The sequence below is a fragment of the Brachionichthys hirsutus genome, chromosome 2, assembly GCF_040956055.1.
Source record: "Brachionichthys hirsutus isolate HB-005 chromosome 2, CSIRO-AGI_Bhir_v1, whole genome shotgun sequence".
Lineage (NCBI taxonomy): Eukaryota > Metazoa > Chordata > Actinopteri > Lophiiformes > Brachionichthyidae > Brachionichthys > Brachionichthys hirsutus.
The window spans coordinates 7,910,099-7,927,273 of record NC_090898.1 but is presented as its reverse complement, the minus strand read 5'-3'; the positions used below and the strand labels follow the sequence as shown (position 1 = coordinate 7,927,273).

The 17,175-nt window shown below is 43.0% G+C and overlaps 3 protein-coding genes across 7 annotated transcripts; 1 reads left to right on the top strand and 2 right to left on the bottom strand.

The window, feature by feature from the left end:
• The first annotated feature begins 474 nt into the window (after positions 1 to 474).
• On the top strand, positions 475 to 6,851 carry slc25a33 (solute carrier family 25 member 33). Of its 2 annotated transcripts, XM_068746365.1 has the most exons (7): positions 475 to 615; positions 2,219 to 2,392; positions 2,900 to 2,977; positions 3,689 to 3,789; positions 4,063 to 4,129; positions 5,181 to 5,461; positions 5,552 to 6,851. In XM_068746365.1, exons 1-7 carry the CDS (start codon positions 575 to 577, stop codon positions 5,746 to 5,748), a joined length of 939 nt encoding a protein of 312 aa, XP_068602466.1. In that variant the 5' UTR covers positions 475 to 574; the 3' UTR covers positions 5,749 to 6,851. The 2 variants fall into 2 exon arrangements, with proteins under 2 accessions (XP_068602466.1, XP_068602474.1); XM_068746373.1 differs by lacking the exon at positions 2,900 to 2,977.
• Positions 6,852 to 12,045: 5,194 nt separating this feature from the next.
• si:dkey-183p4.10 (uncharacterized) lies at positions 12,046 to 13,633 on the bottom strand. The gene is made up of 4 exons (XM_068752920.1): positions 12,876 to 13,633; positions 12,720 to 12,786; positions 12,428 to 12,638; positions 12,046 to 12,337 (listed from the first exon to the last, which is right to left on the bottom strand). Exons 1-4 carry the CDS (start codon positions 13,495 to 13,497, stop codon positions 12,194 to 12,196), a joined length of 1,044 nt encoding a protein of 347 aa, XP_068609021.1. The 5' UTR covers positions 13,498 to 13,633; the 3' UTR covers positions 12,046 to 12,193.
• A 1,403-nt stretch (positions 13,634 to 15,036) lies between these two features.
• On the bottom strand, positions 15,037 to 17,141 carry dnase1l1l (deoxyribonuclease I-like 1-like). Of its 4 annotated transcripts, none has more exons than XM_068747946.1 (9): positions 17,092 to 17,141; positions 16,838 to 16,891; positions 16,628 to 16,683; positions 16,459 to 16,545; positions 16,249 to 16,373; positions 15,738 to 15,850; positions 15,469 to 15,626; positions 15,280 to 15,376; positions 15,037 to 15,199 (listed from the first exon to the last, which is right to left on the bottom strand). In XM_068747946.1, exons 1-9 carry the CDS (start codon positions 17,137 to 17,139, stop codon positions 15,119 to 15,121), a joined length of 819 nt encoding a protein of 272 aa, XP_068604047.1. In that variant the 5' UTR covers positions 17,140 to 17,141; the 3' UTR covers positions 15,037 to 15,118. The 4 variants fall into 4 exon arrangements, with proteins under 4 accessions (XP_068604047.1, XP_068604023.1, XP_068604039.1 ...); XM_068747922.1 differs by having other exon boundaries at positions 16,628 to 16,716; positions 16,838 to 16,994; positions 17,092 to 17,134; XM_068747938.1 differs by having other exon boundaries at positions 16,838 to 16,994; positions 17,092 to 17,134.
• Between the last annotated feature and the right edge of the window lie 34 nt (positions 17,142 to 17,175).

Sequence of the window (17,175 nt, the reverse complement as noted above, 5' to 3'; positions counted from 1 at the left end):
TAATGTGTACTATTCGCACCCCACCTTAACGCTAACCTAACCCTCTTCAACTAGATGGTAATATAATAAAATCTGTATCTATACACAGTATAGGTAATGCAGACATTATGCTAATATTAATATCTTAAAATTACTTGTAGCTCTGTCTTTATTGCTTTTATAAAGGTACATTTATAGGCCTTCTCTATTAGGTGCATAATTAAAATAATAAACACCGTGATCAGATAATATCTTGTTTTTTTAATGCTTTTATTGATCTTGTAGTGGAACCAGTGAAGGTCAGGTGAGACTCAGAAGTTCAAAGCCATTGTTTTTGTACCATCAGTAAAAGGACATGCAGTGCTGTGACGAACACGTGTTCTTACGTCACAGACCACCCTTCCCACGCCCCGCCCACTGACGTTCGGGGAGCTGCGCGCATGAGCCTCCATACTTTAACCCACATCTGACATCGAGCCGGTTGGGGGGGGGGACGGGGGGGGTTATTAAATTAAAGCGGGTACACTCGGATTAGACAAACGCAATTTTAGTATCGATATTATCCGAGAATGGCGGCTGCCTGAAACAGGAGAGGATGGTGCAGAGAGACACGCTGCTGCATCTGTTCGCTGGGGGGTAAGTCGTGTGGACGCTCACTGGTTCCATCCGGATCCCAAATCAATGAAGGGGTGTAATTATAGATTCTTACACGACATCAAGTACGTGTGAAAAATCAATATGAGACCACATGTCTTTATCTCGCCTCGTTGGTTTCCACACAGAGACCTGCTAGCTAGCATGCTAACTGGTACAGGCGTAGCCCTGTGAGTTCGTGTTTAACCCGCATTATCTTTCGAATGTAACCGAGTTACCGTTTTCTTCTTTTGGCCCAAATATTTATGTGTTACGGCGGCTAAATGGACATTAAACGTTCGTTTTAATGCGCACGCCTTGAATTGGTACCCTTGATAACGACGCAGCCGGCCGGCGAAAATCTTTTTGGCTCCGTTTAAGCTAACGCTAGCAGAGCATCCGCGTCGTGACGAGCTAGCGCGGTAATATTAGGTTCGCGAAACTGCTACAATAAACCCGCTGTTGGTTCGTTTTGCGAATAGTTTCAATAGTAGCGCAAGTAACCCGCGTTCTGTCTTTCCACGGCGTTATCAAAATGTCTTTCGCTTTACGTGCAACTCAGGACCGAATTAGCTGCGTGAACCACCGGGATGAACGTGGCGGACGTTGTGGAGCAGCCATTAGCCTCAGGGAGCGACGAGGCCGTTCGTTACCTCCTGACTGATCGATAACCGTTTGTTAATTCATGATAATATGCGGTACTGTGATGTTACTGGCCTCCAGACTGTGTTAAGGTCAGAGTTAAACAGTACAAGTGTCTACAATGACGCCATTTTACCCTTGAAGCGTTACGAGCAACCTTCAAGTTATCTCTTTGTAGCTCTAAATCACGGGTTAGATGTACAAGCAATATGTTAATCAACATAATTCTTAAAAAAAATATGCTGTTTAGACCTGAAGAGTCAACTTAATGTTAATGCGGACTACCTCCTGTACTTTGGGTCATTTATTAACTGACTAATATTTCGCCACTGTTGTATATAAAATATATTCAAGAGCACAACTTCTTCAGGTTGTGGGGCAAAATGAAATGATCGATTAGGGGGTGTGTGGTAATGAGATGCGGTAAGACAAGTTGGCCAATCGGGTCTTCTGTTACTGCGACTGTGCTGCTGATGCAAGCCGCCGCGCACGTTTCGTTTAATCTGTTCCCAACTTCGAATCTTGTTCCAGGTCACGGTCGACTCACTGACGGAAGGATGTGCTCGAGTGGAGTTACAAAGGACTAAAGAATCTGCTCTTTGTTCCGAGTGCTATATAAAAACAGTCTTGTCAGGAAAACAATTATTTTCATGTGCTTGGAAAGTATGCGAGACAGAAAGTCCTGTGCGCCACATGTTTCAGATTAACTCCGGAGCAAGGGGGGGGTATTTTACAATCTGTGCTCGTAGCACTTTGGTGCTTCATAAAGTGTGATGATGGAAAGAGAAATCACGATCGGCATGAGTGAACTCGAACTTAATAGGACCCCTTTCCTATAAGTAGTTCAGAGAATGCATTCGTAGTATTTCAGTGTGTATTTGTATGTATTCACTTGTGGGACGTTGCCTACTTTCTTTGCGAGACTTTAACCCGTAATCCCAACTATTGTGGGATTGATCTGCAGATGCAGTGGTACGGTGGGCGCCATCGTGACCTGCCCCCTGGAGGTGTTGAAAACACGTTTGCAGTCCTCTGGCCTGGCCCTCAGACCCATCTTCCAGGTCCAACTCGGAGCCCTAAGTAGCACCGGAGTCATTCGCCCAGGGACTGTTACACCAGGAGTGCTGCGGGGCCTGCAGTAAGATGTTTATTCTTCTTATTGTCAATACAAACGTGTGTACACTGACCATTAAGGCATCTTGGGTTTTCTAGTATTAAAATAAAAGGGGCGACATGTTTCTCCTTCACTGCTGGTGCACTGAATTGCTGTCTGTCAGAACGATGCTGCCACGATCAATGTCATTGTAGCTTTCGTATTGTGATACGTAAAGATATGTGTTTGGAACATTTGAAGTAATGCTCGTATTCGGTGTCTTTCTTTAACAAGCTGCTTAATGGCACAAATTCCTTCACCAGACCTTAGGATATGTGTACAAGTATTGTGAGTTGCCTGTAAAAGTACACCTTTCATGAATCTGCTCAGAGAGAGCGATGGATTGTGTTATATTATACTCGTTTCGAACCGCCAACCAATATCTTTGACAGTAGCACATGTAGAGACATTTTCCAAAGGCTCGTATGAGTAAAGCTTATTTGGATGTTGTTGCTTTTTAATGTTTGGTGATTGTTTTTAAATATTTTCCAGATCAATCCTAGAAAAAGAAGGACTAAGATCACTTTTCCGCGGCCTGGGCCCAAACCTTGTTGGCGTGGCTCCCTCGAGGTACCGGCGTTGTCTTTTTCCACGCCATCCTCACTTGTGTTTAACAAAGGGCTGAAACTCTGTGACAACTATTGTGTTAATGATAAAAGTGTGCATAAAAACAAAGTACAAGCTAGAGGAGTGCAAACTGAGGATGAGTGGGAGTGTTTCAGAATGTTGGCAGTCCAATACCCAGAGAAACGGGAGATGGCCGTGTGTATATTTTTCTGGTTGATCTGGTTTGTTTGCATGTAATATTTTCAACACCAGTTCATCGTGCACGTTTGTTTTCTAAGAGATAGTGGTTAGTGCGCTTGTCTGTGTCCTTGGGGTTGATTACTTAATCTAACCTTTCTACATCTATGGAGTTCTAAAGCAATTGGCAAAGTATTAACTAGATTTTGGGGCAGGATTAAACTGCTGCCTTTCAGTGCATGCAAAGATTATCTCTCCTTGTTGGTGCGTAAAAGCAGCTTGACTCTTTGCTTTGTAAAATCTACTGACACTGCACAGACCGGTTCAGTGCTTATTCAGCCCATTCTCTAGTGTAGTGGGACTTTGTTCCAGAACCAAGCAGTTAAAATAGGCCAGTAAAAAGACTGTTCTGGATAGGGATACATCCTGTGAAGGACCGTGATGAGTCCAAATTGAAAATGACACATTCATCTTTAAGCAGTACTTGTGTGTGCATTTTTACAGCCAGAGCTCTGACCAGTTTGTTCTGTGTTTCAGAGCCATTTATTTTGCTTCGTACTCTAAATCTAAAGAGCTGCTCAATGGGCTGTTTGTCCCCAACAGTGGGGCAGTGCACATGCTGGCTGCTGGTGTTGCAGGTGAGACTTCTACACCCAAATTAATCACCCGGTTATGAAATGTAACGTTTCTTAATCTAAAGTTATGTCAAAGTGCATGAAAATAAAATGATGCCAGCATGAACCCTTTTTGAATTGTATGAAATTAAATTCTAAGCTTCAGTCACTTGTAAACTTGCAACAAGATCAAACAACCAAACAAACCTTTGTGAAGGGTCACGCTGAGGGGACGACACTCATCTTTGTGTGCTGCAGTGTAGAAGTGAATGTGCTTCCTTTATTCTATCACCTCAGCTTTTGCTACCAACTCGCTGATGAACCCAGTCTGGATGGTCAAGACCAGGATGCAGCTGGAGAGGAAGTGAGTCCGTGGTGACGCCACTGGCCTTTTGGTTATCTATTTTCTTGTTGCTTTTCGGGCCACAGGAGTTGCTGGAGCCTATCCCGGCTTGCTATGGGCGAGAGACACCCCGACTGCATCGCGAGGCCACATAGAGACGGGCAACCATTCACGCACACGCTTATGCACTAGGGACAATTTGGGGGTAATCAATTCACCTATATTGCTCGTTTTTGGAGGCGGGAGGAAACCAGAGAACAAACAAACTCGGCACAAATAAAATTGGGACCCGGTACCTTGTTGCTGTGAGGCGACAGTGCCGACCTCTATGCTGCCCTGCCGTTTGTGTAATTAGATGAAATCTAGACTTAAATTTTAGGGCAAAATGAGTTGGATTTGTCGTTGCACCTCTGCCTCATTTTAATTAGCTGGGGGGGGGGGGGGGGGGGCTGCCACCAAATACCTAGAAATGTATACCTAGAAATATTGGCACACACTTCGAGTCGGTCATAAATGACTTGGTGGGAGTATAGTTACTATATACTGTAATACTAAATGTATATTATTTTGGGAAAACTATCTGGTTTATTTGAGGGACTTTGCAGGTGGAAATGTCCTCGTATAATGTGACCTTTAGCTGAGACACCCCCCCCACCGCCCAGTGTCCCTGAGCTACGCAGTGCGTGACATGAATCCATGAATACACGGTGCTGACGCACCGACCTGCGTGGAGAGTCTATATTTATTTTACTGAGTCCAGGACGGTAGTATCAAATGAGGTAAGAAGACTTGGTGGCCTCCCAGTAAAAAAAAAAAAAGGGGGTCCTACTGAAATGATTGGATACATTTCCGTTACTCATTCAACCCTAGAATGTTCCTGTTAACTCATTCTGTGCCAGACGGCTTCAGCGCAGCCCAAAGCTCGGTATGAATGTTAGCATTCGCTTCTTCTGATCTGTTACCACTTCGAGCTCTTTCAACTTTTGATGGGCACTTGGTATTTGTGGATTCATTTGTGAACAGACAAAAGTGATTTTTTTCACTCATGTGCCCAATCTGTTTGACTTTTCAGAGCCAGCGGGGAAAAGAAAATGAATGCACTGCAGTGCGCCCGCTATCTTTTCAAAATGGAAGGGATTTGGGGCTTCTACCGAGGTCTGACTGCATCTTACGCTGGCATCTCAGAGACCATGATTTGCTTCCTCATCTATGAGACACTGAAGAAAAACCTCGCAACGCTCGAATCTACCTCACCAAATAGCGAAGCGGGCAAGGGGGTATCCGACTTCCTCAATCTGATGATGGCAGCTGCTTTTTCAAAGGGCTGTGCATCCTGCCTAGCTTACCCGCATGGTAAACTCATGCACGTTTTTATCCTAATGTCAAGGAGAGACCTCGGTGTTTAAATTGACTAATGCCTTCTGTTTTGATTGTGTTCCACAGAGGTCATTCGGACAAGGCTGCGCGAGGAAGGCAGCAAGTACAAGCATTTCTTCCAGACGGGGAGGTTAATAGCAGTCGAGGAAGGCTACGCAGCTTTTTATCGAGGACTCGTTCCACAGTTAATCAAACAAATTCCCAACGCGGGCATCGTCTTCTCCACGTATGAACTCATTGTCTATCTGCTGGGAGACAAGTGAAGAGCTGCATAAGACGAAAACCACTGGAAACCCAACACGCACTTGCCAGCAGACATTTGGGAATGCAGCACATCCGTTTTTCGGTGTGGCGCCACAGAGACCTTTGTGGCTACGCTGTTATCCAAAGAACGAAAGATTCTTTTATTGAAAACTTGTCTTTAGGAATTTATCAAAAATAACTACTCGGTGATGCTACTTGAAGCTCTAAACCTGTGAAATAGATAATTTTCTGAATCTGAACTAAATTATTTAATGTTTTGTTATTTTATTTTATGGAGGTGTTTTGTTTCTTTTATCGGTGGTAAATATACCAACGCATGACTGCACAGGTCAAGTCATTTGGTGTATGATGAAAACTAAAGTAATTCAAGTGTTATTGTTAGTAGGCACTACTCCTTACAATGTGATGAACATGCATCATTTTGAGGTTTCAGCTTCACAAAAACGATGTTTGGGTTTTCAAGTATGACATAACAGAGATAATTTTCATTTAAAAAATATATAAATATATGCTTGTCAATGTTTTTTCTTTGTGAAAGAGACTGTCACCTTTTACACTATAATGACAACTCCGATGCTCATTTGACCAGTGGTACAATAAAAATGCATCATGAAGCTTCGGCAGTTTGTGTTGAACTGGCGTTAATGAAAGGAGTGATCATGCTATAAACCAACCTTTTACCACGGCAGGATCCATGATCAGGAGGCCCAGAAGGAGTTGCCAGCCAAGCAAGAAGGAAATTCTAGTAAAACACGAGGTTCTGATTGCTTCAGGGATGGAATGGTGGAATCATGTTTATTCGGCCAATGGAAGTTTCATGAAATTGTTCCAGCTCTTATTAAATGGATGTTCCACTCCCAGAAGTAAGGACCTGATTTTAGTGAGTCGCCACCGTGCCTTCTATTTACATCTTGATTAATGATCAGCCTATTGAAGCCGAGTAAGAGTTGAATACCTTACAACCTTGTTTCAAATACACTTTCAATGGAGTTTCAACTCCATCATATAATCCAGCACGTGGTTGTTTTATTTATTGTCTGCGGTGTGATTTCCAGTCATCCTCATAACCAACCTATAAAATTAAAGCAGGTTTCTGTTTCCACCAGTGTCCTGTTTAAGCTTCTATTTAATCTAACAGTAAAAACCCTGACTAATGAATGCTTTTCCTTTTGCAGGTGAGGACAACACTTATGCTACTTTATCAATCAACTAGTTATGCTGGCTTGTGCAGCTGACGGATGAAGGTAACGGACGTGACTTTTGAACATACAAGTGCCTAAAAATATTTACTCCCCTCAGAAGTTTCTCCGATGTAAGGTTTATTATATTCCTTTTTCCCATCCACTGGCTTGTTGAATAATTTTTAGATATTTATTTTATGCAGTAGTGCCATCTGGTAAATGTTCAAATCCATGTAATTTTTTTTGTAAGTGCTGGGTTTTTTTTATGTGTACTTATTCGTGTACTGTCAGTGAGTTCGAAGTAAGATTTGTTGTTTTCTTTCATTTTTCATTTACAGGCAAGACTTACACTGTGCCCTTTGTGGATTCATCCAGCAGAGGACGCTAACACAGAAGCGTTCAGCCTGGTCGATGCTTCTTCGCACCTTTTACATTCGGCACCACATGGATCCGGTTCGGTTGGGCTTGGATGAGCTAAAGAACTCATCTCTAACAGAATACATGGCAGCTACCGGGCAGTGTTCTCTCTTCCCTAGCTTCAGGCTAATGTCCCTGCAGGGACGATAAGGGGCTATAATAGCTTTTTAATCTATTATGAGTTGAAAGAGAACACCACTGATGACTCGCTGCAAAAATTATGTGCAATTCACTGTCAGTTTTGGTGTAAGTGAATCTTCAGGTTTCTCTCTGACTTGGCTAAAAGTGTGGAGTGAAGAACCATTACGAGGTAAACAGGGGAATCTGACATGAGATCAAGTCTGTGTAGTTTAAAACGATTTTGTATTAGAGCAGGCGCCACTAACTTAGGTCGTCGCTGCAGCAGATCAAAGATCCTTCTAAATGTTTTTGTATCAAGTCTAACCCAACTATGCTTCGTATGGAATTACAGTATGTATGCTACTGCACTTTAACATGTAAGCAAACTAGTCCATTAAATTGCTGTCGTGGCTTTTGTTTGATCTAATCTTACTGCATGTACAGCGTTGGATCACAAGACATGCCCAAGAAAAGGCCTAACGCACTCTGTTAAGGTCAAATAAGGTTGTGGAAACTTCAAACTCGTAGGTAAAAGCTCTGGTCTATTTATTAAACAGCCATACAAAACATTACATGAAGCTATACAGGCTTTAAAGCAAATGGCTTTTCTGAACTAAACGTAACAAACGGAAAAATAAACAGCTGTGGAAATGGATCCATTCTATGCTTTCATTTTTTTATGTGAAAATGACAATGCTGGTGTTATCCAAGTTTCCCTACAAAAATGAGGCACTTATTTACAGCATAGACATTCCAGATTTTCCACTAACTGGCAGCAGGAATTACTGCAAGTACCCCAAGGTTGTATAACGATTAGGTGAATCTTAGTATTAATATATATAGACTGATAAGATACGTAAGCCCCTTATATTAACACATCTGTAGAAGCTAAATAGTTCGGTCAGTGCCTTTCACTCTAACTGCAGAACGATTAATGCACACTGTGACCCAAAGTGTGTTAAAATATGGATAAATAGTTTGACCCACAAATGTCCGTCCGCAGGCAACAGTTTAAACACAAATATTCATCAACCACAATGGCAAAGCGACGCACAAAACAAAGTCATTAGGTACATCCCAATTAAAATGTGTACCAAACTGTACGGTAACACCATTAGAAACGCAACGCTTCTGAGAAGAGACTCACTCTATTCCTTCCAAAGATTCATTTGCTTCCATGTTGGAAAACACAATGTAGAGAAAGCCAGCCAAAGCCAGGAAGAGCACAAACTGAAGCCACAGCGGGATGAGTCGAGACGACTTTGGCGGTTTTGGATCCTCCTGAGCCGACTTCACGGGCGTCGATCGTGTAAAATAAGTGTTTCTGGAAGTAGTCGGTGTGTCGTACATGTTGGGCCTGAAAGGGAATTGAGATGAATTACTCTACAATGCATGATTAAAATACTTGAACTATCTGTTTACAAATGTGAGCTTGTGGTTACAAAAAATTATTTGACTTAAATTCATCACTCTTCAATCACGTTAACAGAAAATCAAAGAAGAACCTTGGTCTATGGTTTTAGATTGGAAATAACAATTTCTGGATCTGGGTTGTATTTGGACAAAATTAGACATTAGAAGTTGTTGCCATTAGGCCATAGGAAAGCTTTGCTCGTCATTTTTCTCCATAGATTATTGACTGAACATACAATTTTGGGTAAAAGTAGCCAGAAGAAAATACTCCAGATAAATGGTAAAACATGTTGAAAATACAACCTGAGTAAACAAAAAAAAACCCCATCAATATAAGGAAGAGATAGTGAGATTTACTTTCAATATATTACTAGATTCATTTTAATGTGTAAGTGATAACTTCACTGGAGTCAGTCAAGCTTAAGCTACGATTGAATATAATGCTGAACAGTTTAGACAATTCATATTTCAGATAATATAGGTTTATAATTACAACTAGGTTTGAATACCAGAATGCCTCTGTGTGTGTGTGTGTGTGTATATATATATATATAGGGTAGTCTTGAATATTCAACAACAGATATTCTTAAAGCAGAAATTTGAATCATAACACATCTGGAGTCTAATAGACAATTGCTGCCATCCAATGACATTAATAACCTAAAAATAAATAAACGCACTCATTTCCGAGATCTTTTCGTCTGTATTCAGATTTTGACGTCGAGTAGGATGACCTGTGGACAGAAATGAAACAGCAACGATGTGACCGTTTGGTTTTGGAACAGAATAAGAACCAACAACACAATTTTGTTTTGTTTTACTTACTCCTCCCCAAATTTCCTTCCAGTCCACTCAGGTCTTGATCTCATGTAAGACCCTCTTGAAAGGGGGGGGGGGTCAAGTTGACTCACTAATATTTATATTCGCTGATGTAGAGATAAAGCAGTGAATGTTTGGATCTAATTATAAGAGAACCAACCTGTCTCCAGCACCATTGCTGCTCACCTGCAGATAGGAGCAGTGATAAAAATGAGTGAAATGGCACAAAATTCTTGCTGCGTTTCATTTATTTCAACACGCGTCTTACCCTCCTGTCAAAAAATAAATAAATAAACTATCGAATATTAAGGAGCCTTTCATATGGACACACACACACGCATACTCACAGGCGACCTGTAAACGTAGGTGACCTCCTCTGAAACAAAAACATCACAGATGAAGTGGAATTAACACTATTTCGAGTACTTTTGCAGTATTTAGCACTGGGGTCCCCAAACCGTTTCCTGTGGGGGCCACACAACGCTTCCCTTCTCTGATGGGGGGGCCGGGGTCAGTTTGTACAGGAAAAGTGTGACGATGGCAGGGGGGCCTAAACATTTCTTGTTTTCCAGACAGCCATCAAATAACCCTTTCTTCACAGAAAAAAAGTCAGGAAATAAATAATAACACTATTAATAAAGTAAATAATAACTAAATAACCCTTTCCGGGTTCTTCACAGAGGAAAGTCCACGGAGCATTAACTTTCTGGTTGTCTGTGATCATCATTAAAATTAGCTAAAACGAAAACAAAAGGAAGAATGCTTTTCTTCAGAATATTAATATATTCTTCACGATCAATATTATTTTTAGGAAACAAAAGATTGAATTAATGACCCCTCTCAAATGCACCCCGTACCATTATTGACCCCCCCACCGGCTACTCATGTTGTATGGAAAGGAAAAAAAATAAAAAATCCAATTAAAAAAAGATAATTTATTTTGGTCTGGTATTGTTCAGGGGGCCGGGCCAAATGTTCAGGCGGTCCTTATCTGGCCCGCGGGCCGTAGTTTGGGGACCACTGATTTAGCACAATAAACTGCTGCTGAAACATTTTTAGCCCCTTTTCAATAAAGATTAAGATAAGTGTGTTTGTGTTTCGTTCAAGTAGCAGATTGATCAGCCCCTCACAGACGGGTGGTAGTTTGATTCCCACTCCCACCCTAGCCTCAGAGATCTTTCAGGCCAAGCATTTGTAGGGAATTTCCATAGTAGATGGGATTCCACAACGTGTTTACATGCCGACAGAACAACAGGGACGCACCACGTTTAGTTTGTTATTGTAATGACTGATTTCAATTGAACGCATCACAACAGTGACATCACACAACACAGATAGACATGGGCTTAGATTGGCTGGGGCAAAGTCCCGCCTTCAGGGGACAGAATGACGTGAGGACGAAGCGGGAAGCGTCTTCATTCCAATGAAGCGCGGGCACGAGAGCTGTGTTGGAATCTCAGCGCTGATATCTGAACTAACTGTACTGATCTGTTAATTATATAAATGTCTTAATCTTAACCCACATTCTCCTCATTGATTACGCACCCACTATGGAGAACAAGAACCGGAAGAGGGTTTGGTAAAACCCTACACATTACAGAACATGAAACACGAAATAAAAGTTCTTTCAAAGTTGTGTGCGTGGACAGATCTTCAGCTACCTTCCTCTCTGTAGAAGGTCTTGTCTGCGGACGGTGTCCCCGGTTTCCCTTCGGCCATGGCCTCTTTCAGCTTCTTCTCGTACAAACCTCTGGTGGAGTCTCGACAAACGGCGGAAGATGGACGGATTTAGACACAACGAGCGCCTGTATTCATCAAACTTAGCAAAGCGGGAGAAGTAAACTCCACACAGACAGGCAGGCAGGCCCGAGAAACGTCAACTGGCTCGGAAGTTGATCCCGAAATGGGCGTAGAAGCAGCGAACGCGCAATCTGAAACACTCACCGACCACAGGGCCGTGTTTGATCCCGAACTCTTCAAGCAGCTCGTAAAGTTCCTGCGTAGACATGGTGCGCAGGGAGGACATTATTTAAAGTTAAAACCTATGTTGCGTTGCCTACGTCGTAATATGTTCGGGTGGTTGAGATCATTATCGGTCGAGACAACAACAATAACTCATTTTAGTGTGCGGGACGATCCTCTGTGGGGCGGAGCTACAGCCGAGAAGCGTCCAGATTGACCCCGCCCTCGTATGTTTGACCAGGTACTGAAATCATTCGTACATACAGTGACGTTGCGTACAAATGACGTCATTTCCGTTTTCCTTCGACGAAAATGAATATGCTCCCTTGAAAACAAGTTCAAACATTAAAACTGCATTTATTTCACAATACTTGTAATATCTGCGCACACAGAAGCTTCAACAATCTTTACTGAGCACATTTTATTATAGATAAGAGAACACAAGTGTGAAAGCTGAGCACTTTACATTGTTATATGACAATATTGTCACTTTGTATTAATTTTGTAAATTAATACAAAGCATATTAACAAATTATTCGGACAGCGATTCTGTTTTTCCCTCGAAGAACGACATTCGTCTGAGCCAGGGCGACTCGCCTGTGGCCAACCAGAAGATCAGCAGTCCCATCACCGTCAGCACAACCATCTTCAGTGTCACCTTCAGCATGTTGGCACACTGTAAAAACAAGAGAGGCAACATTAACCAAACAATTACGTGTCAGCACTTGACAAAGAGAACATTGAAGGAGGGTTAGTGTCTACACACTTTCCTGGAACAGTTCTGTCTCTTCTTGAGCAGATCTCGTTTCTCCTTATTTTCTGGCCGCTGAGTTTGCGGGAGCTCACAGCAAGCATTCATTTCTTTGATTTCTTCAAGCCGCTTTATTTCCGGATCCAAAGACAAAGCCGCAGATGTTTCTTCAGAGCTCGTGTCCTCCTCCCCTTCTGTGGAGCTGCTGAATGAATCTGTGTCACTGCTGAGGAAGGACAAAGAAGCTGCAGATCTCACGTCGACAAAGATTATTGTTTAAAGACAAAACCTTTAATACTTTCCTTACCTGTCGCTGTCACGGTGAACGACGCGAGACAATGGATTTGTACGGAACTGAACTTTAATCTGCCGTCCTATGAAGGGATAAATGGAAAATGCGTAATGCATAACGCACTTTGAAATTGCCATATACACAATTTGTACCCTCCTCATCTCAACTCACTTGCTCTTCGGTCCTCTCTGTCACTCCCATCATAAAACCTGTAGAATGCCTTGATTCTCTCCTCCTCTTGTTTCCAGTAACGCTCATCTTCAAAGTCATCCTCTCCCAGCTGTCCCAGCTCAGAGGTCCCAGAGGCTTCGAGCTCAGTGTCTGGGGAGAAGCTATCATCCAAGGATCCCAGGTTTGTCGGGCTTGTGCTTCTTGCATTGCCTCTCTGCACCACTAAGCAGGCTCTGACATCTTCTGCAGGGCGTTGAGTGGCATTAGAAAGCGCCGTTTCCTCCTTGCTTGGATCTTTTTCATTGAACCTGTCGGACGCACTCAGATTAGCAAACGCTGCTCTGCTCTCACTGCGAATATCCTGCAGTAGCTTATTGTGTTCATATTGGGGGCACATATTTTCCAAGTCTTCCTCACTTCTCTTTTTTTCTTTCATCCCATCATCGCTGGAGCTGCAGGAATCGCTCTCACCCGTTTCACGTCTGTCAGCACACGTCTTGGTAGCTGCGTTTCCCAACGGCCGTTTGACGAGCTCCGTTTTCCCTTTTTCACGAGTCAGCACATCCAGGCCCTTAAACGTGTCAGCATCTCCCTCCTCATCAGAGTCCTCAGCTTTCCCCATCCATGCCAGATCGATCACAGAATATTCCCAGCAGGGGTCCTCCTGTGGATTTATTTCTTCATCCTCTATATATTCACACGAGGAAAAGTCCGATGGATAATCTGCCAAGCTCTCGCCTGCCTCTTGGTGCTCTTCCCCTGAGAAATCCTTTATTTTCTCTACATGTCCCTCCTCACCGTCTTCACTAATAGGTTCCCTCTGATCTTGGACTTGTTTTTCTGGAAACTGCAAACTGGCTTTCACTGAACCATCAACGTAAGGATGATCAATCTCCTCTTCAAAGTATCCATCGATTGATTTTTTGATGTTCATGTCCTCCTGCTCATGGCCAGTTAAGCCCTCTTTCTTTGCACCTTCCCACTCTCGCTTATCCTCGTCACTCCCATCAACTTTTATCATCGTCTCCCCGGCACGGTCGGGGAGTCTCCCAGAATAGGTCACACCCTCAGCCTCTTTGTCTCCTTGCTCCTTGTTTCTAACTTGGAGGTTTGTTGAACTGATTGGATCCAGAGTTTGTTCCTCTGTCAAAACCCTGTCCACTTTATGGGGATTGCGAAATCCACCCTTGTAGCAGACTATCGCTAATTGCGCTGGTTCCTCTCCTTTCACCATGCCATCTTCATCATCTTCTTCACAACATCCCTGGTCAGTTTCTCCATCTGATCCTGTGCAGTCTTCCTCCAGTGTTTTGTCCAGACTCTTTGCCCCTTCCTGTTGAAAGTCATCCTCACTCGACATCTCTTTAGCAACATGTTCAGCAATTTGCACATCTTTAGTTTCAGCACTAGACGAGACAACTTCCTTGTGCTGAGCCGCGTCTTCCTCTGTCGGTGTGTTTTCATTTGAGATTTCTGCTCTGTCTTCACATTTTACATCAAGACTGAGATTCTCAAAGTCCAAATCTCCATAAGGGAATGATGGAGCAAAGTCTTCTGTAAAAGAGTATCAATTTTAAAATGAGATAGTTTTACAAAGAATGTTGAAAAGCAAACAAAATATGCAGCAAAAAATTAAGACGGATTTCTTACCGGAAAATGCATCACTTAGAATATCCGCAAGACTTTTTTCCATATTTGCAAATGTTGAAACAAACAGTTTGCAGAGCAGGAGTTGCATCAAGACGAACACAAATGCATTGCTGCAGCTGATTTCTCCAAATGGAGAGGAAGAGAGTAGGAAGTGGCTTTCATCTGGTGTCGCTGCAAGTGATTTCCTGTCAGGCAGACGAGCTTAAATCGCACATTAACACTAATATATATGGTGAAATAAGTCACCACTGCATTCAGGAAGTTTGCAGTCAAACTGAAGATAATTGTGAAGCTGAAAGGTAGAAAAATATTTCATGTTTTCTGTTGCTGTGGAGGCACAACTTCACAAGTTCATGAAATGACGCCGGCTTTGATGCGGTTTTAGATGAAGCTGACGAAGGTTCTGTTTTTGTCGTACTGAAACAGCTCGTGTTTGTCGGTGGACTGCTTTTCCACTTTGCTGATCACTTTAGAGCAATTAGAAAAGAACACTTATCGGCGAATATTCTGTTGAGTGATTTATTATAACAAGTTAAAAATGCTGGTTAAAATCAAGACATCCTGGTGTGTCCCTTGGACGGTCCAGAGTGGCCTCACAGCTCATTGCGCAGAAAGTAGCAGTGGTTTGGCTTGAGGTCAACTTCAACGGGAAAATGATCACTGACCTCAAGAGCCTAAAATTCCACCAAACAATGGGATTAATGTTCAATCTGAGTGTATTGCAAGTTAAAGATACGCATGTTTGCACATTTACCTGTTCTTCCGTGAGGTGGAATTTCTCTTTGAAGTTGAACGGTTGAGCTGAACCTGGGATGACGCAGGAGACGATCTCGCGTCCGTGGACGACGATCCTGTTTGACAAAGTACAAACCGTGTCTGGGTGTCTGCAGCAGGACGTTTACAGCGTACGCCGTCTGAGTGTCTCCGAGGTCTCGTCACTGACCTGTCATAGGCACAGCGTGTCTTCTCACGGACGGTGGTGTCTTGCTCGTCACCTATCAGCCAGTGAAATTTGGGGTCACGCCTCAAGCGCAACGCTCTCCAGCCCTTGATGGTGACGTAGCTGCATCCAGCATTAAGGTCCCCTAAGATCATCACGTTCTGATTGGAAGAAAAGGAAGTGCAAAGAGAATAGAAAGTGAAATAAAATCTAACTCCTAACCAACAAGAGATAAACTAATGAACAAAACGAGTGCGCGCAGCGTCGCTTACATCGGTCCTCCACTTCTTGTGAATGCCTTTAAAGACAGTATACAGTTGTTCAATCTCCTTCATTGCATTTCTGGGGCAGGTGTGCTGACCAATCAGGACAATATCCTTCGCCACTGCACAAAACACCAAGACACTTGTGACACGTCTGCAGAGTGTGTTTGCGTGTAGTCTAACGAAGCCATTCTATCCTTGCTGAATCACATTCTGGATTTAGTTTTCGTGTTAAGTGTGTTTTCGCATCGCTTCATCCGCCATCCAGTTTTTTTGGGGTTGATGAAGTGCACAAGTTCATAAATCACAAAATATTTTTCGTTTGTGTTTGTTTTCTTTCTAAATTATTGGAACATTTTAGTCATTTTTCATGCGTCAATGAATTTTACCAGTAAAATATCATTGTGACCAGCTCCCAGAGTGTAAAACGATCAATGATCTGCATCTATCTTTGTGAAACCAGCCTCAGACCATAGGATCCTGTATAGCTCCACAGTTGCTTTGTGACATTTCCCCGTACGTGTAGTAGGTGAATAAAAGCGAACAATGAAAGGCTCTCTGGAAAAAACATCAGATTCATTGGTCCCATCCCCCTCTAGAACTTGCTGATACCGATAACGCTCTGTGACCTTGAGCACATTGTCCCTGGAGAAGGCGAGAGAGCAGAAAGACAACATTGAGGATGCCACGCCAGACTGATCAGCGGCGTGTCGCGTTTGGCGCCAGTTACCTGTAAATGTAGACGTACTGCTCCTTATAGGATTTCCTCCCCAGCCTTTCGCTCTCCACATAGGAGTACGAGTTGTACTTGTCAAATCTGTTCACGACACCATAAATAGACGTTTGAAGCTGAAGTCATTGAGCGAATGTTGCTTCATGTGGCATATGAGCCGCATCACCTGTTAAGATCCTTCACCAAAGCTTGGATTGCTTCTCCCTTGGCGTCTCGTACCTCCTGAATAAGACACAAGTCACACCGAGAAAGAATCTGGCATGCAAAAGAGAAAATAAAGAAGAAATATAATGATTACAGGTTGTCTATTTTAACGTGGATGTCGCTCTACTTGTCCCACACACACACACACACGCACACACACGGAGTGGAGTACCTTCAGTAGAATCCCCATGACTCTCTTGTTGTTCACCTTCGATTCACCAAAGCTCTGGACATTGAAAGCGCAGATTTTCAGGGACGACGCGACACTCAGCCCGACAACAAGCAGCAGAACTGCCGTCCTCATTTTTTTTTTGCAAAGAGTTGGAATTCTGCCATTGAAGGAAAGTTTGCCAAGATCCTCTTTTAATGTTGTGAAATACGATAATGGGAATCTCTTCACTCATCTGCACCCGCAGCACCTCTTACCTGCAGCTCCACTGTGAGACTGACCCCCCCCGACCTGTGAAGAACCATCTCTTCAGCGATGTGCCGTGTGTGTGAGGAACATGC